General features: G+C 29.5%; 2 protein-coding genes across 4 annotated transcripts; one reads left to right on the top strand and one right to left on the bottom strand.

The window, feature by feature from the left end:
- Positions 1–10194: 10194 nt before the first annotated feature.
- On the top strand, positions 10195–17097 carry LOC124937093 (phosphatidylinositol/phosphatidylcholine transfer protein SFH6-like). 3 transcript variants are annotated; one of them, XM_047477606.1, is made up of 15 exons: positions 10195–10620; positions 10720–10844; positions 12044–12347; positions 12886–12985; positions 13076–13342; positions 13443–13520; positions 13639–13740; positions 13846–13895; positions 14365–14464; positions 14802–14900; positions 14985–15098; positions 15198–15327; positions 15834–16255; positions 16656–16730; positions 16809–17097. In XM_047477606.1, exons 2-15 carry the CDS (start codon positions 10811–10813, stop codon positions 16833–16835), a joined length of 1902 nt encoding a protein of 633 aa, XP_047333562.1. In that variant the 5' UTR covers positions 10195–10620; positions 10720–10810; the 3' UTR covers positions 16836–17097. The 3 variants fall into 3 exon arrangements, with proteins under 3 accessions (XP_047333562.1, XP_047333563.1, XP_047333561.1); XM_047477607.1 differs by having other exon boundaries at positions 14982–15098; positions 16812–17097; XM_047477605.1 differs by having other exon boundaries at positions 14982–15098.
- A 1347-nt stretch (positions 17098–18444) lies between these two features.
- LOC124935411 (40S ribosomal protein S25-2-like) lies at positions 18445–19884 on the bottom strand (the record flags this gene model as incomplete). Its single annotated transcript, XM_047475845.1, has 3 exons — positions 18445–18828; positions 19565–19699; positions 19792–19884. Coding segments are annotated over 3 exons (342 nt in total), but the record flags the coding sequence as incomplete, so codon positions are not given.
- Between the last annotated feature and the right edge of the window lie 6302 nt (positions 19885–26186).

Genomic DNA, 26186 nt, shown 5'->3' with positions numbered 1-26186 from the left:
TTCTTTATCTTCTGTTTCTTGTTCTTTAACCACATTTTGTTCTTTAAAAATATGCACATTTGTATCGTTTTCCTGCATCTTTACTTTCTGACCATTATGAATTTTCTGATTTTTTTCCTTAACCAAATCACATTTTGGGCTTGCATCTTAGAAAGTATTGCAGAAAGAGCATCTGTCTAGCCTTCACTCATAAGTGATTTCCATAACAGTAGGTTTTCCTTTTCTGTCTACAACTGTCATACTTTTCGGCAGTGTGCTTTTAGGATGCACATCAATACTAATTCTAGCAAATGTTAGGTGCTCTCCTCCTTCAGTAATTGGATCCATGTATAATGGTCTATCCAATAAACCTGCAAAATGACTAAGGGCTTCAGAGTTGTACATATGTGCAGGTATATTCCAGAGCTTGAACCAGTGCAGTTTCTTTTGGCTTACTTAATAGGTTCAAGTCTTTGGACCATTTTTCTAACTTCATACAATTGGATCATATATATGTATGCTTATTTTTTTAGAATTTTCTCTAGATTAGATCCCTTCTTGAATTTAAAGAAATATAAATCATGGATATTTGCTGAAATCTTCTTCATCCATTTTCATTCCCATTGTTTCAACAGTGCATCTTTAGTAATTGGGATGGATACTCTGTTTTTTCCTATGTAGTTTTCCACAACTACATTTTCTCATTCCTTTATACAATTTTTCTCTACTTCAGTAGGCAATTTAAAATAAAATGGAGAATTCAGTATCTCCACTTTTGTCTGTGTATTGCCCAAGTATATTTTCCCTTTATAAGAATGGTCTTCTGACTTTTTTGCATTGTTGTTCTTCCAGACTTCATTAGTTTTCCATGTCGAGTTACTCCTGATAGTATATATGACTTAGATTTGGGAACCTTCATTAGTTATTTTATAGTAGCAACTGACCATTGAACAATTTCTTTATATTCTTCTTTTTTCAACAGTTTCCAGTTTTGAAGATAGTGGGTGTTGAGTTGAATTGTAATATGTTGTGTTTTCTCCTTATTGATGACAATTTCTCCCCTTTTGGTATGCATAAGGAGTTTTGTAATCTGATTCTTGAGTCCAAATAGATTAGCTCTTTCATTATAGCTTATCTTCCAAGCTCCTTCATTATCCTCTTGTTTTCCTACATTATTTTCAATAAAAAAATTCCCAGTAGTAGTTGGAGCAGATTGCTTAATTGTGTTGGTATTCTGCTGTTCTTTGATAACTTCTTTAGAAATTCTTTCAAATTCTTTAACTGTTGCTTCCTTAATTCATTCCAGCACAAAATCCCTAACTTCTTTTGATTTATTACTTTTGTTCTTCCCCTTCCCCATAATGGCAGAGACAGAGTAATAAAACAAATTAATTGCAAAAACCCTAAGAGATGATCAAAAGTAAAACGCAATCGAGGGCAAAATCTAACGGCGCTTACAAATGTACAAGAAACCCTGGACTAATTAATGAACGGCACAAGATAATACCGGGATGCCCGTGTCGATCGTCCCGTGCCGTCTGTGCCGATCGTGTTGTGCCGCTTGTGCCAATGGCGCTTCCTTTGATTAATGGCAATTCCGATGTCGATTTGATGACTTACGGTGCAGGACAATATTGTGTCGTTCGTGCCTTTTTGCCTGTGCCTATCGTGTCGTTGTACCAATCGACCGTATTTTCGTGATTTACGTCTTGTAATTTATCGAAGTTGGTTTGGGTGACTAAAAATATGTAATATAAGAAAAAAATGAGAAATTTGAATAGAGATATATTTTGTATTTATTTTCAAAAAAATTAATATAAATAATCACATAACTTTAAGCCTTTATAAAAAGTATTTGTGTTTTAAATTGAATATCTTTTAAAAAATGTTTGAATGCTTTAAAAATGTGTAATATGTGAAAATAATAATAATAATAATAATAATAATAATAATAATAATAAATTGCTATTTTATTTTTACAAATGTGATTAAAGAGTCGTGTTTATTTGTTTGTGAGAAAATCTTAAATGATTAAAATTGTAATAGTGAGAGAGTTTTCATAAAAACAGCACAAATTTGAGTCTCAAATAGCAATTAGCCCTTAAAAATAATAACTTAATTAATATAAAATAAATTAATAAATAGTATAAACCCAAAATTAATAAAAATTAGTATGGTAAACATTAAAAATCTACATCTCAATTTATAATATTAAAATAATTATTTTGAATTATTTTTAAATAAATAAGATCGAAATAATTAACTTCATGGCCAAAATCTATTTAAAACAATTAATTAAAATTAATTATTGTACTAATTAATCAAACTAATTAAGAATTAAGGCCAAAATAAAAAATTAAATTATATAGGATAAATATTGTACCGGGAAATTTGAAAAAATGACCCCACTGATATGGGAAATAACCGATTGTGTGAGTGCATAATTTAAATAGTGTCGATGACCTTTTTTTTTAATGACAATTGTACCCTTGCGTAACGCAACTCCAGTTGCGTGACGCAACCGAATTTTATTTTATTTTTATTTTTTTCGTCTCGCGATTGCGTAACGCAACTGGAGTTGTGTGACGCGATTGCGTGACGCAACTGGGGCATTTTCGTCCAAAAAAAATCTATAATTAAATTTTTTGAAAAGTAAAAAAATAAAAAATTGCGTCACGCAACCTCAGGTTGCGTGATACAACTAGGGCATTTTCGTCCAAAAACAGTAAAAGGGGTCACCAACGCTTTTTTTTTATCCTCTGCACTTTCCGCATTTCACACATTTTTTAGGGTCATCTCCTCAAATTTCCCATTGTACCCATATTATCTCAAAATAATTTTAGAAAATAAGGAACATAAATAAATAATTTAGAATGAATTTTGTATCCAATTCATCTAAAAATAATTATTTATTTAAATCCTAAAAATTGAAATAAATTGGTAAATTATTTTCATATTTATTTTAATATTTTATGTATTTAAAAATATCAAAAATAAAGCCAAAATGGTGGGAAAAAATCAATTTCAAATAAACCCTTAAGAATTGCATCCATTTGATGAACGCACGGTCTTCATCCAACGCGTCAGAGCGCTTCGCGTAGCCTGTTGTAGCAGAAGGAAGCGCGCACCGAGAAGCACTAAATCAATTAACGGACATCAACCTCGTTAGTCAAAAATGCCCAAACGCCAACGACGCTAAACGAAACACCCAAAAGCACCTAAAACAACGTCGTTTTGGCCTCTAGTCGTCTTCCTCATCGCGACGCCGTGTGGATAGACTTGAAGATTCGTGTTGATTTTGGAACTCCCTCGTTGGTCCACCAAATCAGCTCATTTAAATCCCAGAATAATCACCCTACGATGGTGATCATTCTCCCTACAAGAGTAGGCTTCGTCATTGCCTATTCCAGCGACTACAAGCCAAGAACAGTTACAAAATCATTAATGTCTTTTGACTAATTCAGCCCACTTGGCTTCTCCAACCGACTTGGGGATGCTATTAATAGCTCTCTCAAGCCATTCTGAAACAAATGAACGAACAGACAACCCTTAAATCAAAGAAAATCAAAATTTACCATTAAAGCTTTAAAGCTTCGGATTTTTCGAATTTTCTATTTAAGGCCTTAAAGCTTGGATTTTTGCATCCAGAAAACTTCCCTAAGGATCAAGGAGTGTTATTCAATACTTAGTAAGGTTCCAATCAACGTACCTCTAAATCATATTTACAGTTTGAATTTGAAATTTTTATATTTCAAATTGCATAAACTTGTATTCTTGTTGTTTATGGTATTTTATGGTTGAAAAATCATCCCTATATTATTTATAAACTATCTGGATATGATAGAACTGATCAATCTAAATTTGAATTTCAAAAATGAAAAAAATGGGTTTGTTGTTATTGGGTTAATTCGTTCGAATCACAGCACAAAAAGTTTCCCAACATGATTGTAAACATGTGGGGTAACTATTTGGATTATATTTGATCCATCCCGATCATATTTCATCAAAATCAAAATTTGCAAAATAAAATGATTTTTTTGAGTTATTGAATTGGTCAAAACAAACCGCTAGTGTTCTTGTTTTGGTACCAATCAAGTATATGTGATATAAGGAAACTATTGGTTAGCTCATTTCACTTCAAAACAACTTTTAAATTAAAAAACCCAAATTTTGATCACAAATTGTTTTGAATAAATTAATCATCATTTAGGTCGATTCATACCTTGAGATGGTGATTAACATGTTCTGAGAGCTTATAAAGTTACCCAAGCTCTTAGATCAAATAATCGAAGCTAAAAAATGAATTTAAAAACCTACACTTTTGTGTTCTTGAGGACCGAGGCTTGTTAGCCTAGGATCGAGTATCCTCGGTCTAGACCGAAATCTAGGACGGAGAAAATCGACCTAGGATCGAGTGGGCCGACCGATGTTCTTGAGTTAGGACCGAGAAATCCGACCAACGATTTTCACTTAGGACTAAGAGGTCCGACCCTAGGACTGAGACTCTCAAACCCTAGGACCGAGAATCCTAACCCTAGGACCAGAAATCCCAAACCTTAGGATCGAGAGTCCTAATCTTAGGACCGAGAGTCCTAACCTTGGGACCGAGACTCCCGAACCTTAGGACAAAGTGTTCTAACCTTGGGATCGAGAAACCCAAGCTTGGGACCGAGATCTCCTTAGCCCAAGATCGGGGGACCTAACCCTGAACTAGCCCCGGACCGAGAGGTTTATACACCTCGACCAAGAAACTTAGCCTCAGGCTAGTCCAAAACCGATAGGTATTTCCACCCTAGTTATCATCCGCAATATGTACCAGCATTTTAAATATTGTTGTTTCAATATTTTAAATAACACTAAAACCTAGAAGCATGACTAAGACCGGAAGAATAATCGGTTAAAACTAAAACGTAATACAACCGGTTTTCAAAAGATAACTTTATAAGTAGATATCGTTTTTAAAACGGGTACGAAAAATGAAGCGCGAAAGCCCTTTCCCGAGTATCACCAAATTATAAACTAATAGAAAACTTTGGTCAATACGTTTGTATACGTATGCCAATTTTTATTGATTTTCATAAAAAAAATCAATTGGTGACTCTGTTTTAAAATAAATAATTTTTAAATTAATTGTGTTTAATTAATTTAAACTAAAGGTTTTCTAAAAATCAAACTATGATTTGATTATTCCCGAATTATTTAAACTTGAACCCTGAAATTAATTATTTTCAATTAATTTCAAAAAAATTTGTCAGGAATTAGTGACATCTTTTAAAAATAATGTTTTATTTTAAAAGAAAATTTCTGACATTAAAACCGAGGTGGAACACTTTCAAACCTCGTGCTTTTTACTGGAACCTGCTCCAAAGGGGTTATTTTCGGGGTTACAAGTATATTTTTTAGAAAAATCTTATATTTTAAATGTCATCTCTACTCGTCAAAAATAGCATTTAAATTGTACCACCTATTTTGAATAATATCTCATTCATAAATCTCCAAATTTCTTAAACACAAATATGATAATCAAAATTTGTATAAAATTATAAATAAAATTTCCCCCTCTGTATATGTAAGAATCCAATATTTAATGTTGGTCCAATTATTAGGAATATTCTTCTATTAAGTTAAGCTTTATCTAAATGATCACAATGTAAGAGTATTAAAAAAGATGTTTAAACGTTTTTTTAGACATATTTAACACGACTCATTCTCAAATAATTTGAATATGGTATAATTATTCTTTGAAAGTAAGAAAGTTAATCAAATTATTTGATATCTTAAAACATTTTGTAAGGAACAAATTAACTTTTGTTTTAATTAACGCTCAATCTTTAGAGATTGAGAATTTGTCCCCATTTTTTAACCACATTAAAAAGTTGATCATTATAGAGCGGATTCAAGTTATTAGAATGAGATTTGAATCTCATATGAAATGAACTAAAAAAAAAAAACTAGTCGTCCGAAATGTTACAGATATTTTTGCATTTTGCATTCTTTGTTAAGATTAATAGTCACAAATTTCGACATAATAAATGAGTTATCATTGTGTCATTGTACCATCTTCAATTTAAAAATATTGTAAATGACCCACAATGTTTTTTACCATAGATTAATGTCAATAAATGCCTTTCATAATGAATTTTGAAATGATTCATTAGATATAAATAATGATGGTACCGTCCGCGGTAACCGAATCAAATGGCTCTGTTTTAAGCGTTTTTTTTTCCGGTTTGAATGATAGTTGACCGGAGATAGGGCACAATGATATTTGTGTTCTCTGTCCCGATTTGTCCCGATCTCATCCCAATTATGCCTCGAACACTATAAACACAATTAAATATATAAAATCATCGATATGTTTATTTATTCGTTCTATTTTATAATAGTTTTAAGTTTATTTCTTTATAATAATATAATTTTCAATATATTACAATATATATTATATTAAAAAAATTGTTTATATAATTTTATTATATAATTTTTTTTATTAACAGAGAATAGGGTATAAATAGTGCCCGCGGGAATTTCTCAAAACTGAACGAGGTGGAAATAGTAAAAAAAATCTGAAGTAAAAATGAGAGAGTTGATAAATACGTCCCCACCTCGGAATGCCGTATTATCCTCCCTAGATATAAAGCACAAGTCAATAAGTTAGCATTTTCAAAATAAATCTATCTTAAAAAAAATAAACATCACTTTATTTCTTGAATGATAGCTTCTAATTCTAAGATAATTTTAATTAATTTGATTAGTATAAGTTGTGAAAATTTGAGGTGTTGAAAAGACATGTTATTAATATTTAATAAAAAAATAATTAAAAAATATATATTTTAATTATAGAGTGATTCATTTGATTGATTTAAAGATAAGTATGAATAATAAATTGTTTAAATAAGAAAAGAATTCAATCTTTTACTTTAATTTGCACACCTTTTCCTAATTTTTTTTCTTTTGTTTATAACTCTCTTTCCCTCTTCCCTCTTCTTTAGTTTTCAATTCTTTTTGTTTTTCTAAAGAAAATCTCTAATTAGTTGATTTAAAAATCATCATATTTTTCAATTGTATAAATTACTAACAACAATACTTTTGAATACTTTGAAAAGTGTTAATAGCAAATCAAATTCTATTAGCAATACTTCAATTTTATTTTGTGAAAAATGGAGTTGCGAGAGATTTTAGGAATTTCAATATATATAATTAGTAAAAAATATTTCTTCCTTGACATTAATGATCTAAATATATTTCCTAAGATAACATGTAGGAAAGACTTTCATAGTCATTCTAAATATTTGCCTATTAGCACTATTAACTAAAAAATACTAATAATGCATTTTAAACTCACAATAAAGTTATTTCATGCCAAAAAAATTGGCAAAATAATGTGTCTTTCTCACTTCTAATTTTATACTCAACCAACTTTTAACATTCTTTCTTAAATTTTCTTAAAAAAAATACTAGACCAAAGGAATGTTTTTATAATAATTGACTTACTAAAATTAGAATTGATTCATCTAACCCACAAAGAGTATTTTCTTTGAAGGATCCAAATATAACAAATTGAACTCCCAGTTGAACAAGTAGAAATTTTGTACTTCTCTCAAACTTTACCCTTGGGCGTGTTGGTTAGAGTGGTATAAAACGAAATTTTATCTTAACGATTTTAAACATTATTAATTTATTAACTAAGTGACATTTATAAATAAATAAAATATTTATGTCAATAATTTAAATAACGAATTTTAGCGAATTGAGAATTTTGACTACCAATTATTTAAAATTCAATAGTTCAATTATTGATAATAATATTTTATTTATGAAATTAGATAGTCAAAATTCTAGATTCGCTAAAATTTAGTAGTTAAATTAGTAATATTAATATTTTATTTATGTATTTATAAATATTAAGTAGATAATAAGTTAACAACGTTTAAAATCGTTAAAAATAACTTCGTTTTTCTATAACTTTAACAATAAAGAAATCTAAATTATAAGATTTAAAAAACAATGTTCGAAATTCAATTAGCCTTATACAATGAATTATTTGACAATTTTACCTAACATTTTTTTTTTCTTTCACAACTTCTAAATTAATGTTGATATTTCTTTTGGTTTGTAAATCTATTATAATTTGACTTTGTTTTAATTCGGTGACTTTTTTCATCATCATTAATTATAAAAAAAAAATTCAAATATATCACCTTATTAAGAACATGAACTCTGACACTAACCCTAAAAGTTTTGTTCCACAACTTTCACATAAATTATTTAAATAATTTAAATTAATCAAATATAATCCCAACTTTTTTTTATTACATTATTCAATCTATTAATCAAAATACTAAAATATTATATATTTTAAAATATTATATATTTTAAAATATTATTTTTTATTTTAAAATATATATACATTAAAAATAGAAAAAGTCGTTTAATTAATCACAACGAAAAATCATGCTATGAAAATAACAAATAAAAAATAAGAAAAGACATTACTTAAAAAGTTATTGAACTCGTAAATACTTGGAAAAAAAAATTAACTCCTCGACAGACTCTACTACGATTCTAATGTCTTTCTTGAACGAATATCATGGAACATCATAATAATAGTAATATGAATGATACACATCGGACGACTACGATCATTGAAAGTTCGAGATAGTCCACCAAAAAATAATTGAGATGGTAACCCAAATATGTAGGTTTGTCATATTAGTCGCATCAATCCAAACTTTTTAACAACTACCTAAAAACTCTGACATCACCTAATGAATCACAGTATTGAAGTTATTTTACTAAAAAAATATCTACATTTTCAAATTCATTATCATTTTTTTCTACTAAAACTTAAAAAAAACACAAATCCAAATAAGACCTATAAAATACATTTGTTTCATTTTATTATCTTCTGTAAATAAGTCGATTGAAAATAAATGTTATAGTATATAAAGCAAAAAAAACTCAATCAAACTAACCTAAAATATATTATAAACAAATATAGAAAAGTAGTTCGAAAATAGGAATATTTGTTTACTAAAGTGAGACTGGGTGTCGGCAACATAATAATATTCTTTTTTGGCATGCATCATCGGTATCATCATCAATATTCAATATAATATTCTCTTTTTTAGATTTTTTATAACTAAAACGACATTGCACCGATTTTGTAAGTCAATGTAACATAAAATAAACTATATATATATATATATATATATATATATATATATATATATATATATATATATATATAATTAATACATATAACACACAACAAGAATTAAGTACAAATGTAATCATCTCAACATAACTAGTTAATTATTTTAATTAACTAAATATGTTTTTATGTCTTCAATGAACATTTTTTTCTTTAGAAAAGTTTAATCTATATTTTATACTTTATTTGAGAAGTTAAAACAATCCTTTAAATTTGTGACTTTTGATACCTTAAAATAAGATTTTTTACCCATTAAATTTTTTTAAAGTTTTTACCCATAAATCATAGATATTTTTTTTAGCCGGACTGTCTTCAACTTAACTCTAGGTAAAATTATTTGTTTTCATAAAATTAGTAAAATATTTAACATTTAATATTTAAGAATCTTATAAAGTATATAATTTGTGATAGGACAATTATCATCAAACCATATTTACTAATAAAATAAATCTATGATTGAAAGAGAATGAATAAAGAAAAACTAAGGCCTTGTTTGATCTAAATTATTTGAATAATTAAACAATTATTTTGAAATAATAATAATATTATTTAATGTTATTGAAAGTTAAAATTATTTATTCAAAACAGTAAAAAACATATATAATAAATTATTAAAATTTCCAAATATAATTATTTTTAAACAATAAAATTAATAAAATAATATTAATTGGATAACAAGTTATAAACTAATGTCAAATAATTCACATTTGACCAAAATATATATAGAAAAAGGATTATGGGGTTGATTGATTACAAATAAATCACAATCATTCATAATATTTAAATATGAAATACAATTAATTATCTTACTTTTTCAAAAAAAAATGTAAAATATTAAAAATTTGAATGGGTTAATAAAAATATTTGAATTCAAATAATTAAAAGTGGGGAATGTTTTAACTTTTTAACTTATAATAAAAACAAAAGAGAGAATATAAAATACATTTTATTATTTATAATAATATTTTACTTATCTGTTTTAACGTAAAAGACCAAAAATCATTGTTCAATTACAGCCAGGCCGGAGACTTTCTCTTTCTCTTTCCTCCTCATCAACCTACCGCCGGCGCCGGCGAGTTCCCCGCCGGCATATCCTTCCACGTGGAACCTACCATCTCTCTCTATCTCTCTCTAGTCTCGACTGCAAATCGCAGTTCAACTTTTACTTTTTCTTCTCTCAAATCTCTACAAACGAGATATTCCTTCTTTCTCTCTCTTATTTCTCTGAAATCCGTCCAATCCGGCGATACGGACGGCTACTGCTACTACTATTCTACTCTTTTTACACATTACGCAGCGATTATTGCTTGACTGAGCCGTTAAAGTTGCCTGCCTAGAGAGAGAGGGGGAAGTTTCAGAGCTTCAGAAGCTGTCGATGCATTTATTGCCGTTGGATCAACCTTCGTGATTCGCGTCAGCTCTCTTTGCAGGTAAGCAAAAACGCTTTTATGCTTTATTTCTCAGTTCTCCTCCATTTCGGCTTCATTCTTATTCGATTCGATCTATAACCGTTTTCGATCATCATACAGGGATTTGAAGCTGTATAATCCGAGGTTTTTACTCGATTGACCGTCAAGTTTGAGGTGTTCGTTCAATTGTCTAGATATAAACAGATAAAAAATGTCTGGTCCACTCGATCGGTTTGCGAGACCTTGTGAGTTCTTTAGTATTCTGTTTAATTATTTTCCATTTGATTGTTTGTTTGTTCTTGTAAAGAAGAATTGGATTCAGTTTTGCTTTGCCTATCAACAAATAATACTCAGTTTTGTGTTTTTAGGCATTATAGCTTCTACTCAGGCCATATTATTGAATCTTGTATATATTCTAGATTTGTGTTCCTGTAAAGAAGAATTGGATGCCAGTTTTGCTTTATCTATGGACAAATAATACTCAGTTTTGTGTTTTTAGGCATTATAACTTCTACTCAGGCCATATTATTGAATCTTGTATATATATTCTAGATTTGTGTTCTTGTAAAGAAGAATTGGGTGTCCAGTTTTGCTGTTAATCAACATATAATATTCAGTTTTGTGTTTCTAGGTATTATAGCTTCTACTCAGGCCATATTATTGAATCTTGTATATATTCTAGATTTGTGTTCTTGTAAAGAAGAATTGGATGCCCAATTTTGCTGTCTATCAACAACTAATACTCAGTTTTGTGTTTTTAGGCATTATAGCTTTTACTTGGGCCATATTATGGAATCTTGTACATATTCTAGATTTGTGTTCTTGTAAAGAAGAATTGGATGTCCAGTTTTGCTGTCTATCAACATATAATACTCAGTTTGTGTTTTTAGGCATTATAGCTTCAACTCAGGCTATATTATTGAATCTTGTACATATTTTAGATTTGTTTAGGGTACAGGAAATCTGGCAAATTAGTGCAGATTTTGGGATTTTCTGTATCCATGAACCATGATACTTCAACAATTTAGATGTCGTGTTTCTTCTACCATGCTAATGCATATCACGATTTCTAGTTCGGGACATTATCTTTGATTGTTTGAAACACATTGGATTGGCTGTGCTTATGTTATAATTAACCTGCCTGGTTTGGGGGAACTATTTTTCTTTTTAAGGAAATTTCATTAAAACCCGTAGAAACACAAAAAGTTGCCCATTTTGCAAATTTTGTCTATATTTCCATCTAATATAATCTTAAACACATTTATGCCCCCTTTCTTGTGCCTCTGCCTCATGTATATAATCAGGAGCCAATTGAAGAACTATGATGATGATGAGTTTCTCATCTTTATGCTTCTTTAGTGTTTAACAACCACCTTATCATTTTCAAAGCACAACCTCAATATTAATTTAAGTTTCTGATTGCATCACCTTTGTTATTACTTAGGCTTTGAAGGGTCTTTTGGTAATGAAGAGAGGAGAGAAAGAAAGTCCGACTTTGAGTGCTCTGAGGATGAAAGGAGGACAAGAATTGGTTCTTTGAAGAAGAAAGCCTTAAATGCATCAACCAAATTCAAGCATTCTCTAAAGAAGAAGAGCAGTAGAAGGAAGAGTGATGGTCGGGTTAGCTCTGTGTCTATAGAGGACGTTCGAGATGCAGTGGAGCTACAAGCTGTTGAATCATTTCGCCAGGCATTGATATTGGACGAATTATTGCCTGACAAACATGATGACTACCATATGATGTTGAGGTAGTTTCCCCATTCGCAAACACTTCTTGTTTCTGGATCTGTTTTCTAATACAGAAACACAAATAATTTCTTACACTTTCTTTGGCTTAATTTAGTTCATAACTTTTATGTATTTGGAAACGGAACCATATACATAAACAATAAGTGTTTCCATATGGGGACAGCTATGTCCTTGACATTTTACTTTTTAAAAAGTTTCTAACTTAAAAATTTTTCTTCTGTTATTCATCCCTCATTCACATTCTATCTATGGATTTGTTTGATGTGAGTTATTTAAGATTGATTTCATATAACTCACTATTCAATCATCAACCAAAATACTCCCTATTCTAAAATAAATAAATAAATCTTCCATTCTTTATCTATATCCCTAATATATAACCTGATTTCTAACTTATGTCATGTAAACAACCACTTGGTTATTAATATTAACCAAGATAAAATAAGGCCTAACTCTTACAATCTATCAGATTCCATGTGTTCTTGGATTTTGTTTTGAATGTTTTTGGAACTATATGCTAATGAGTTTGAATGCCAGGTTCTTGAAAGCAAGGAAGTTTGATTTTGAGATGGCTAAGCATATGTGGGCTGATATGCTTCAGTGGAGGAAAGATTTTGCTACGGACACTATCATAGAGGTAACTGTCATGTGACCACCTTGAATTTTGTATTTGTTATGTTTCTATGCCTTGGTGTGTTAGTTATGAACGCAAATGTATACTTACCAGGATTTTGAATTCAATGAGCTTGATGAAGTATTAAAGTATTATCCTCATGGTAACCATGGCGTGGATAAGGGGGGAAGACCTGTCTATATTGAAAGACTAGGACAAGTGAATCCCAATAAACTTATGCAAGTCACAACGATTGATAGGTATGTAAAGTACCATGTCCGAGAATTTGAGAGAAGCTTTACAGTGAAGTTTCCAGCTTGTACTATTGCAGCAAAAAGGCAAATAGATTCGAGTACAACTATCTTAGATGTCCAGGGCGTGGTATGTTCTCTGCTTTTAGCTCATATTCATATACCTTTTTTTGGTGTAAAATGTCATTTTAAATATACTCGGTTGTCCTCCTTTTTCTTATATGCCCCAGGGTTTGAAAAACTTTTCTAAGAGTGCACGTGAATTGCTTATGAGGCTTCAGAAAATCGATGGTGACAATTATCCTGAAGTAATTTTTCTATTCCTTGACAACAATTTGAGTTTTCTCAACCTTTTTATGTATTCTTTAAGCTTGTACTGGACCAAACAATGGTTTATATAGCATTTTTTTGTCTTGTTGGATGCAGACACTTCATCAAATGTTTGTTATCAATGCTGGCCACGGTTTTAAGCTGTTGTGGAATGCGGTTAAATCTTTTCTAGATCCCAAGACGACTACCAAAATTCACGTAGTTTCATGCATTTTCCCCTTATCTCTCACATCTTAACTGTGCAAAGTGTACAGTTTTTTGTACAATGCTTAACTCCATCCACATTTGTAAATTTCTATCTAGGTTCTTGGGACTAAGTACCATACCAAGCTGTTGGAGGTAATTGATTCCAGGTAAAAGTCTTGGGCCTTGTTTGATGAAGGGTTATTCAAAGTGGATCCAAATACCCTCTTAGCCCATCATCTATCACTACATCAATCAAATTATCCACAAAATACTAATATATCCTTACATTATTTTCTAGAGCATTTTAAAATATCAATTAGGATATTTCAGTTATTTAACCCAAATAATTCAATCAAACCATTTTTATTCCAAAAGAATGGTTTATTTAGCTCAGTGGTTGAGCTGCATGACATGTCTACAAAGTCATGAATTTGAGTCTTCGTGATAATTTCGAAAAAGAAAAAATTATGGTTTCTTACATAAAAAAACTACATCAAACAAGCTCTTAGTGTCCATCTAGTTCATCTGTAACGATTTAATTTTTAGTTTGCTTTCTGAGCTCTTTCTGAAGAAATCATTCTATATTTTTTCCTGTTTTGGAGATGACACCTTAAGGATCTGTTTGTAATTATGTAGTGAATTGCCGGAGTTTCTTGGAGGTGTCTGTACGTGCGCTGATGAAGGGGGTTGTCTTCGTTCAGATAAAGGGCCTTGGAAAAACCCTGAAATCATGAAGGTTTGTGATGGATATGAGAATTCCAACAAAAATAGAATAGATTTTGATAAATTTCCTTCAAATTAATTGAAAACATATTGTCATCAAAGAACTATGACATATTTGCAGATCTAAGGCAGTATATTCCTAATAGAAACCAAACAAAGCAGATAGCATTGAATTTTAACATAACTAAACTTAATTATCCAATTCTTTTGATTTTTCCGGATCTAAACTCCAATCTCTATTTCGTAGTAGTTTGATAATACCTTGCATTATAAATCTGACAGATATTGCTTCTACAATAATTTATTTTCAAAAGGTTGTTGAAATATTCTACTTGGATTTTCTATGATAGATTGTCCTAAGTGGTGAAGCACGTCGTTATAGACAAGTGGTTAAAGTTCTAAACAATGAGGGAAAGGTGGTTGCTTATGCCAAACCTAGTTACCCAATGGTATGGCGTCTTGGATGTTGTCTGGATTTCTCATCTTTTTTAGCTTAAGAAAGATCCTTACAGTTTAAATTAATATTGAAGCAGATAAGAGGAAGCGACACTTCTACTGCTGAATCAGGATCTGAAGCTGAAGACATTGCTTCTCCAAAAGCAACGAGGACCTATTCTCATCTCCGGTTGACTCCTGTTCGCGAAGAAGTGGGTTCATTTTGTTTCACTGGTTAACAAGTTTGTTTTAACAATTTTTTCAGTACTCATTATCTTACAAAGGGTTAGATTCTTCCATGAAATAACTAGGCTAAGGTAATCGGGAAGACAAGCTATGCTGGTAGTTATGGTTACGACGAATACGTGCCAATGGTCGATAAGACTGTTGATGCTGTATGGAATAAGCAACCATCCTCTCAGAGTCCATTTGCTTCAAAAGGTCAGCTCATGCATACCAATCTTTACTTAGGCCTTGTTGATCTAGGTTGTTTGAATAACTAAATATTTATTTTAAAATAACATTGATGTAGGTTATCAAAAACCAAGTTATTTGGGTTAGGAGTATAAATATATAATGAATAATTTAATTTTTTTAAATAGAGGATATTTTAGTAATTTGGTTGATAATTTGAATGACGTGATTGGGGAGTAGAATTTTGATCGGATAAATAGCCTAGATCAAACAAGGGCTTAGTTTCTCAACTATGTTGAAAATCTAAAGATTCCTCTTCATAATAATATCTAAGTATTTATTTCAAATAACATTGATGTAGGTTATTCAAAATATAAGTATTGGATTAAAAAGACATTAAGGGTAAAAATAGAGGGTATTTTAGTATTTTAAATGATGATTTGATGAATAGATCAAACAAGACTTTATTTTGTCAGATATGTTGAAAATCTAAAGGTTCCTTTTAATATATATATATATATGTAATAAAACAGAGCTGGATCGTCAAAATAAAACTTTGAAGGCGGCACAAGAAGAGAAGCAGCGAGCTTGGATTTCAGTTTTATTGATGACCTTCTTCATGACCTTGTTTGCTATGTTCTGTTCGATGACAATTCACATAAGAAAGAAGATATCGTGGATTAAAGGTAACACTAACGAAGAGATTATTCAACCGCCATCCCTGAATGATGAGGTAGTTATACGAAAGGAGGAGACTCGTCCTCCTTCTCCAATTCCAGCATTCATAGAGGCGGAACTTCTCTCGTCTGTTCTTAAACGATTGGGAGATCTTGAGGTGAAGGTTGATACACTCAAAGATAAGCCATCGGAAATGCCTTACGAAAAAGAGGAACTGTTGAACGCTGCTATTTGTAGGGTGGATGCTTTAGAAGCCGAGTTAATATCTACTAAAAAGGTACAATCCAATCTTATCATTCATTCAAATGTTCTATATGTGCAAATGTAATAGTTTAATAATATTGATACTATAAATGGATGATAGAAATTAGGGTTTACATGAAGAAATGGGATAAGAGACATAGACATTTCACTATTCATAAGTATAATTAATTACCTGTGGTAGTTCTAGGATTTCACTTATTTTGCTTCTTGAATATACATCGATGCCTCAAATTTTGGTTAACTCTGTTATTGTACTGATATTTTAGTTAATAATTTGAGATTAAGGAGCATATATAAATTGTTTATAGTGACTGACATAAAGAAATTTGAGTCATTTCTACAAATACACTAAACAAAATGAAATTCTATCCCTTTTTATGTAATTAGTGATGTTTTATGTATCGGAAAAACAGGCTCTGCACGAGGCATTGATGAGGCAAGAGGAGCTTCTTGCATACATTGATAGTCGAGAAGAGGCTAAGCTAAGGGTGAGTTATTGAGAAAAAGAAAGTAATTGTTGTTATGAACACATGATTATTGAAAATTTTGATGACTGTATTCTGCAGAAGAAGAAGAAGACGTTTTGCTGGTAAAAGGGTCGCGAGGGCCAGGGCGGGCGCAATCTGTGTTCGTGTGAACCGTGTGTGGTAATGTATGTATGAAGGTCGAGAAATCTCAATCCATTAAACTTTTACAAAGTAGTTTGCAAAACCATATATTTTACTTGATATATAAGAACATAATAATATTGATATGATATTATAATCTTGTATTTAACTCAATGTTTGAAATAGTTGCAATTATGGTTTGACCTTGAGAATGCTAATAAAATGTGCCATGAACTTTAATTTTTAATTCTTTTTGTGTCAAACTTTATTTCTTTAATATTTCTTCATAGAGAATTAAGTTCCCTTTGTTAGCACTATTTTGGTGTGTCTTAGTTGTGCTCACAATTGCTGATGAACATGGCTCAATTCTCCACTATCGAGATTCTCGAAATAGCTCGGATCTACTGGTCACCTTTTTCGGTTATTGTTAAACAACATGGTGCATTTTTTCTCGGTCTTTTTGTCTGAGTTTTGATTTATAAATCTTTTTTTTCTATGTTGATACTTACCCAAAGGAGCAAATGAATGTGGTATAGTTTGTTCTTCATCCAAGTGTCTTTCTGGTGCATAGAAATCTATCCAATTTTAGTATAATGAAATATAACATGTTGGATGCTTGAAATTAGAATTTTAAATTTATAACAATTTACAACTAAATTCATATTTTAGGATAAAGTCAAAGCATGTTAAGTTCTAAAAAAGTTTGATTATGAAAGAGATTAACTAGATTGATTTATGTAAATTTATAATTTTACATCAATAAAATTAATTTATATTTATAAATTGAAAAATAAATAAATTCAGATAATTAATTTTATATAAATAAAAATAATCTATAAATAATAATTTAAGTAAATTTTCAATTTTCATTTTTTATATATAAAAAGTGAATTGTGTTTAGATATGTTTGAATTTTTTTTCTCCTAATTCCTCTTCTTTCTTTTGTTAAATGTCTATATAAACAATAATAATATATAAAATACATTTTTGGAGGAAAACATGCAAAATAAGAGTTTAAATTTATGTATAGATTTTATTTATTGGCTAAAACTCATTGTTATATAATACAAATATACCTAAATTTTGTTTAAAAAATAATAATGACAAAAACAAAACAAAATTTACAATATAAATGTTTAGCCTAAATTTTTATTTAAAAAGAAAGAAAAAACAAGACTTTTTATTATTATTATTTATATTTATATTTATTAAACAAATTTAATATTTAAGAGAAAGAATTAGATTTCACCCACTTCACATTTATGAGTGGCTAGGTAGTTTCAAACTTTCAATCATTGAGTTCAATTTTAACAATTTCAAAAATAATCGATCATTCACTTCAATAGAGGATAACTTCAAGGTTATTAGAGTAAAAATAAAATTACAAATTATACTCATTTTCATTCAACTAGATTTTCAAGATCAAACTTTGGATCAAAAAATTAACCTCAACCAAATATTGTATAATTTTCATTAAAAACACTGCCCAATTGACAAACATTCAATTCTTTCAAACATAAAAAAGGATTCGATGATATGATTATATTATATGCCCATGAGTTTTCACTAAAACCAGAGAACTTGAAAACTAATATGATCATCAAAGAGCCTCCAATATGTAACTCAGATTCAATCTAATCTCAAACAAACACATAAACATTTGGTAGTTTTAAATGAACTACAAACAAACCCTTAAATAAAGTGATGGTTGTTGGTTTGCATAACAATGGAGTAAACATCCATCCCCATCAAAATAAGAACTTCAAAACCCATTAAAATCTTAATAAAAAGAACCAGAATCCATTATGAAGATAAGAGAAACCAGAAGAGCCCAAATAGGAACAAAATTGCTCCAATCTACCCATCAAGTATTAGTTGCTCTAGTGTAGATCTGCTGGCTGGAATGTGCAGAAACCATCCTAATCAAACCTCTTGACATTAGCTCTTTAATAGCCTTTCTTGCAAGAGACCCATTAACCTGTCATCCCCAAAACAGCCAGAGAATGTTAACTCATTAAATAACTAAGTTTTTTTCAGAAAATTTGAGTTATGCCAGAACTGTATTGAATTGATTCTTGTTTGAAAGAAATATGAAGTTATGCCAGAACCCAGTATTCTCACTAGACAAATGAAACTATAGCTAGATTATGATGCACAAATGAAGCTATAGCAAGAGAATGCTAACTCATTAACAAACTATGTTTTTTTCCAGAAAATTTATGCCAAATGAAGCAAGAGAATGTTTTTTCCACAAATGAAGCTATAGCACAAATGAAGTGTATTGGATCGATTCTTGTTTGAAACAAAAGTTATGCCAGAACCCAGTGATTCTCACTAGGAAAATGAAGCTTATAGCTAAATTATGATCTCCAAATGAAGCTATAGCCAAAGAATGTTAACTCATTAAAAAACTAAGCATTTATCAGAAAATTTGGGTTATGCCAGAAACTGTATTGGATTGATTCTTGATTGAAACAAATATGAAGTTATGCCAAAACCCAAAAATTCTCGCTAGGCAAATGAAGCTATAGCTAGATTATGATCCCCCAATTGTTAGATCACAAGTTGTACAAGATCAAATGTACACCAATTATTGGATCATATTGAAGTGGGTAATCAAAGAACAATAGCAATAACATGGATCTAGATAAAAAGCAAGGATCTTTAAGCTACCAAACAACCAAAAAAGAAAAAGAAAGCAAAGAGATGCATACCCTGAGACGATCAGAGAGAATGGAAGGGGTAATGAGCTTGAACTTAGGAGCTTCAGAAAGAAGCTTATCATAAGTAGGCTTATCGAACAAAACCATGTTGTTCACCTTCTCCTTTTGCTTACCCTTGCTCCATTTCTGCAAAATTTTCACCAAAAACATAAATTTGAGAAATTGGGACAATACATTGAAGATATAAGATATGAACAATCGCCCATCTAATATTAGACCTTCTTCTTCTGCTTCCCACCGCCAGATTTAGCGGGTTTGGAAGATGGAGGCGGGGCTTTTTCCTTCTTCGGCGCCTGAGAATGATGAAGAAAATAGAGACAAGATTACATGTTAAGTTCATAGATCTGGTAAGAAAAGAGTTAACAATTTACCATTGACGAGAAAATGCGACTGGCGGCGGCAGATGTTCAGGAAACAAAGAAAGAGAGACGAGATGTAAGAAGGAGATCTCTTGATTACTTGAACTAGGGTTTTTATTGTAAGAGGAGTTTGGGCCCGATTTTACTTTATGGGTTGTTAATTTTAATTGTCTTTTTGGGTCAAAATTTTAATTTTGTTTTGAAGTAAAATTTGAATAAAAAAATATTATTATTATTATTAATTTCTTAATAAGAAAAATATTTAAAAACAAAAATAGTTGTTTGAGCAATAAAAAAAAAATCATTACATTTGTAATTGTAAAAAAAAATTATACAATATTATAAAATTAATGTGGGTGAAAATCTTTCAAAAGGACAACTAATGAGTTCTCCAACTAAAATTTTCAACTACCCACAACGAAACTCATATAATGTTAGGGTAATAATATTGTGAATGATCCGTAACGGTCATTTGAGATTGTTGAAAGTTTTATGATTTATCTTCAATTAAATTATCTATCAGAAAAATAATTGGGTATAACCCTATTGTTTCATATCCACAAATCTAACTGCCTCAATCTTTGATTCCCCATACACATCAATGGTTTCTAACATAACCTAATGTGTACCAATAATACTCTAAATAATACTTCAAATACCATCGACACCTTTACAATGTAGAAGAAGATGATGTGTTGTCCCCACCTCTTAAGGCATAAACGATATTGACTAACTAAGATTAAGATAAGACCTTTGCACATACATCTATCATCATTTAGAATACCACCGTAAATCGCACTCCACGAAAGTAAATGATATAAATTGTATATGATTTATAATTTTGTATTTAATATATATATTATAAGAATGTAGTTTAGTTATATAAATATGAATTTAATATTATTATTATTATTTATATTATAAATAATATTATTTATTATTACAAATGATTGTATTGTTATTATTTAATAATTAATGTAATTTTAATTAAAATATAAAAAATTAGTTATGATGTAAACCGTAAATTATACTTAATTTAATTATTAATAATTGTAATAAAATAAATTTGAAATAAAAATTATATATAAAATAAATAATATGATTTATAATATAAGTAAATATAGAAAATAATAATTAATAATATTATCTGTAACCCATAGGAATCGCTCCCCGCAGCTTAGCACGTTTCTTGACGACGCGTGACAATACAAAGAATATTACAGGATGGCTCGAGGTTCGATGCGTTTCAACCTCGATTTGTGTGCCAGACAATATTATTTTTAAAATAAAATATTATTTTAAAAGATTTTGCAAAGTGCCTGGGAGCTTTAGTAATTAATATGTAAAAATAATTACTTTTATTCAGATTTTAATAATCTTGGGGGACGAATAATAATCTGGCAAAAACCGATTTAAATTAATCGAACATAACTAATTTAAAAGATTATTTATTTGAAAATTAATAATTAATGTAATTTTAATTAAAATATAAAAAATTAGTTATGATGTAAACCGTAAATTATACTTAATTTAATTATTAATAATTGTAATAAAATAAATTTGAAATAAAAATTATATATAAAATAAATAATATGATTTATAATATAAGTAAATATAGAAAATAATAATTAATAATATTATCTGTAACCCATAGGAATCGCTCCCCGCAGCTTAGCACGTTTCTTGACGACGCGTGACAATACAAAGAATATTACAGGATGGCTCGAGGTTCGATGCGTTTCAACCTCGATTTGTGTGCCAGACAATATTATTTTTAAAATAAAATATTATTTTAAAAGATTTTGCAAAGTGCCTGGGAGCTTTAGTAATTAATATGTAAAAATAATTACTTTTATTCAGATTTTAATAATCTTGGGGGACGAATAATAATCTGGCAAAAACCGATTTAAATTAATCGAACATAACTAATTTAAAAGATTATTTATTTGAAAATAGAGTCTCCAAATGATTTTAGAAAAATCAGTAAAAGAGTGTACATGTACAAACATACTTTATACAAGAGTTTCTATAAGGGGTTCGATTTTTTGTTATGTTCGGGAAAAGACTTTCGTGCTATGTCCTCCGCGCCCGTCAAGGACTCTATGATAAGATTTATTTAGAACATTTATTATTATTATTATTATTTTTAATTGGTAGTCTGAGGTCCTAAATAAGGATAAGTTTAGATTACGTAAATAATTGTACAAAATTATTTATAAAGTCATACATGTGATTACGTTGATATAAAGTTGAGTAAAAACCTTAAAATATATCATAAAAAGTGTTAGAATTTAAAAATAAATTCCAAATAGGGTCTAACCAAAATATTCGTTTAGGAAATATTCCGAAAATATTTAAATATCATTTTCTGACCTTTTAGGATTATTTGAAAATGGATTAGGGTTCCAAAATTACAAAAATAATTTTGCATTTTGAAAAGTGGAACCAAACAGGCCTTAAGACCGGAATCATAGGGTTTGGGTCCGGTTTTGACGATCTAGGCTCGGACGGGCTCGGTCTAGACCTAAGTGGTTTGGATTTGGGCTCGAAAGCATCGGTCTATGGATCTAGAGGGCTCGGTCATGGGTTCGGGAGGCTCGGTCCTGAACTTGGACTACTCGGTCGAGGGACTAGAGGGCTTTGTCCTGAGGTTTGGGAGGCTTGGTCCTAAACTGAGGTTGTTCGGTCCTAGTCTTGGGAGGTTCGGTCCTAGGTCAGACCTCTCGGTCCAAGGTTAGAAACCTCAGTCAGATGTGTCGGTCCTTGCTCAAGAACATCGGTCTTGAGTCTCGGTCCTAACTCAAGAACACAGGTCCTCGGTCTTGGTCCTAACTCAAGAACATCAGTCTTTGGTCTTACTCCGAAGTGAAGATTCTCGCAGCTATTTGAATAAAAAAATTCAAGATTAAAGCTCAAGAACATGAATATTAAAAAATCCAGATTTTCATTTTAATTTTTTGTTTTTTTAGTTTAAGGTTGATTTGATTAAATCTCTTTCAAAGGAAAGTTCATATAACATTTAAGGATTGATTCTAAACAAAAAAAATACAATTAAATCCTAGAATAGATCAAACCGATCAAAGTTGGTAAATATCGAATTACATAGGATCTGGATGCATACCAACGATTGGAGAACACTCCAAGGATGCATTGGAAACTTTCTAGAAGCCTAGATCGAAATTGTGATCATCAGAGAAGTTTTTTCAGAAAATTGTTCTTGGTTGGGATTTGAATTCTTCGATTTCGACTTTAATATGAGTTATTTGTTTGATCGATTGATAGAGAATCACTTAAAGACTATTTATAGCTTTAGGTCGGTTGAAGAGGAAGAGTTCAAGTTCAATTTGTCGATTTGAAGTTCTATCCCTAAATTCTATCTTATTCGTGGTAGCCTAGTTCAAGGCTAAGGTGTCGATCCTAGGTATATGGTTATTAAAGGCGAGGATAAGACGAGTAAGTGAGTGAAAAAAAATCAGAGGATAAGGTAGACTAACGAAGAAGCTAGAGCTTCTGGAAGATCGTCAGAGTTCGTCGCGGGTTGCAGGATGAAGATGACGATCAAAACAAAGTCGTTTTGATCTGTCCAAAACGCGTTGTTGGCGATCTGTTAACGTTCCATTGACGTTGGGCGATCTGGACTAACGGGTGTGACGTCCCTTTAGTTGTTTCCATGTGGATCGAGGGCGCGCGTGCTCCGTTACAACGAGCATGCGTGACTGTTTCCTGGGCATTGAATGAAAATTCAACGCTAATCCAATTGCTGACATCCTTGCTGCAACAATTAAATATAATTTCGACCACATCATATTTTCAGTTTTATTTTTTTATAAATGAGTTATTTGAAATCGAATTTTAATCTTTTTCTTGCATTTTTCTTCACCAAAAAATTCCACAAAATATTTTTTGGAATTTTTGTGTATTTTGGGGTATTTATTTAATTGTTTTAAGTTATAAATTATACATAATTTATGTTTAAAATCATAATTAAATAGTTTCGATCATTCTTGAATTTAATTTGGATAAAATAAATATAATATTTTAACTTTCAAATTATTTTTGGATTTTTTATTTAATTTTCCTAATTAGGGTTTAATTATCAATAATTAACCATAGTTTGATATTTAATCTCGTTTTGGATTATTTTAAATTTAAAAATTCAAAATATTATTATAAATTAATAATATTATTTATAAAATAGGGTAGGTCAAATTTTCATGCTTACATTATTATAAAAATAAATAAATATTTTTAATTAAAATATTAAACTATTTAAAAAAAATATCTTAAAAATGATTATATATAATAATAATAATAATATTAAAATTAAATAAAATATATTTAATATATTATATAATAATAAGTTATATATAATATTAATAAATAGTAAGATATTAAAAATAAAGTGATATAAGACTAGTTACTATTTTATAGAAAATATGAACTATAAGTATAAATTTATATCAATAGTAAAAATATAATCTACACAATATTAAAACACTATTATATAATTTATACTATACAAATATTGTTATACATCTTTATACCATTATAAACTTATTTTAGTGCAACTTTATTTTATTATCATTATTATTTTAATATAAAGGTTCTTTTATAGCTATTTCTACATTCAAATGAGATAATAAAAATACCCAAAAAGTTATTCATCATAGGAAATAAATAAAAGCAAAAGTTGTAAATCTCCCAAGTTAAAAAAATATTTTACTACTTATCTTAATAACTACACTTAATTGACTATTGTTATATAAACCAAACACACACAAAAAAATAATCAATCATGGTAATTCATCAAGCTCTATGTTTCATTAGTCTCCTAGTTTTCGTTCCTCTAGCCATGTCCAGTCGATGCGACAACTATACATTGTCTCTTCTAACTAGTATGTGTGCTTTCAAGCCTTGAGTTCGGATCCCCGAAGTGCCACAACCGACCTAACTGGCCTCGGAAGAATATCAATGGAGAAACAAAGAAAAGTAGCAAAAACACTTTAAATTATTCGTTTGTGATCTTAAACAAAGGGAAGGATTATCCTCAATGGAGCTACATTTCGGTTTGGATAGTTATTATTCAATGGTGGAGAAAACCCCATTAGCATTTGAACATAAAAAGTATAAGATAGTAGAATATCTTGTTGATCAAATGAAAGATGCAGCATCTTCTTGTTTGAGTGTTACAAAAGAACTTAAGGAGATGATTGACAAAAGTAATTATTTGTTGAAAATCACAACTATTACCATTAACATCTTGAACCAACTTATTTCTTCTTGAAATTTCAATCATCTATGGATAAAAATAATAATAAAGTATATTATTTAAATAATAATAAAGTAGAAACAATATTTCATCTTGAACCAATTTAAAATGTTTGGCAAACAAATCAAAACCCTAAATTAATATGTAAATTTTGGAAAAAAATAATATTATTGCCTCCAATTAAAATGTTAGTTTTGAACTTAAGAGGAAAATTAATGGAGTATCTACTTAAATTGAATACAAATGTACCTTTATATTCTAATTGAAAATTTGAAATTATTGTTTTTTACAACTTATTGTATTACCACAGTATGAGATGCATATGTTTATTTACATTTAAAAAAATAGGAATATATAAAATGTAACCTCATAACAAATGTAACCATGACATGTTGGTGGAGACTCATTTAATTTAGTAATAGAACAAACAAAAATTTATACCCACACAACAAAGTTATGATTTCAAATTTTCATATTCTGATTTTTTTTCTCAAAAAATCAAGTCTTTGGTCCAATGTATACAATTAAAGTTTTACACAAAAGATCAAAAGTTTGTTATTCAATTTTTACTTAAAATATAGAGAAAAAAACTTAAAATTTTCAAAATAATAAAAAAACAAAAACAACAAGACAAGGACGTTAACAAACTAATTCAGAAAAAATTAAATTATAATCAAATGAAGTAAGTGACAATATCATTACACTAGTTAAATTGTGAGACGAAATACCCAAATTAATATGTACTAACCTTCTCTATTAATTTTCTAGAAAAAATATAAAAAATTAAATGGTGAAGGTGTGGTTTATTGGGCTCCTCTAAATATATTCTTCTGATTTGGGATAATGATTAATAATGATTTTGAATATATATATAATACTTTTGATAAAAAATTAAAATGTATTAATATATAAGAAAAAATAAAAATATTAATTTAAAATAAAAATATTTTATTATTTTATTTAATAAATTAAGTAATGCGACAAA

Source organism: Impatiens glandulifera, chromosome 4, assembly GCF_907164915.1.
Source record: "Impatiens glandulifera chromosome 4, dImpGla2.1, whole genome shotgun sequence".
In the NCBI taxonomy this organism is placed as follows: Eukaryota; Viridiplantae; Streptophyta; class Magnoliopsida; order Ericales; family Balsaminaceae; genus Impatiens; species Impatiens glandulifera.
Note: the sequence above shows the minus strand (reverse complement) of the source record. Positions and strands in the feature narration are given on the sequence as shown.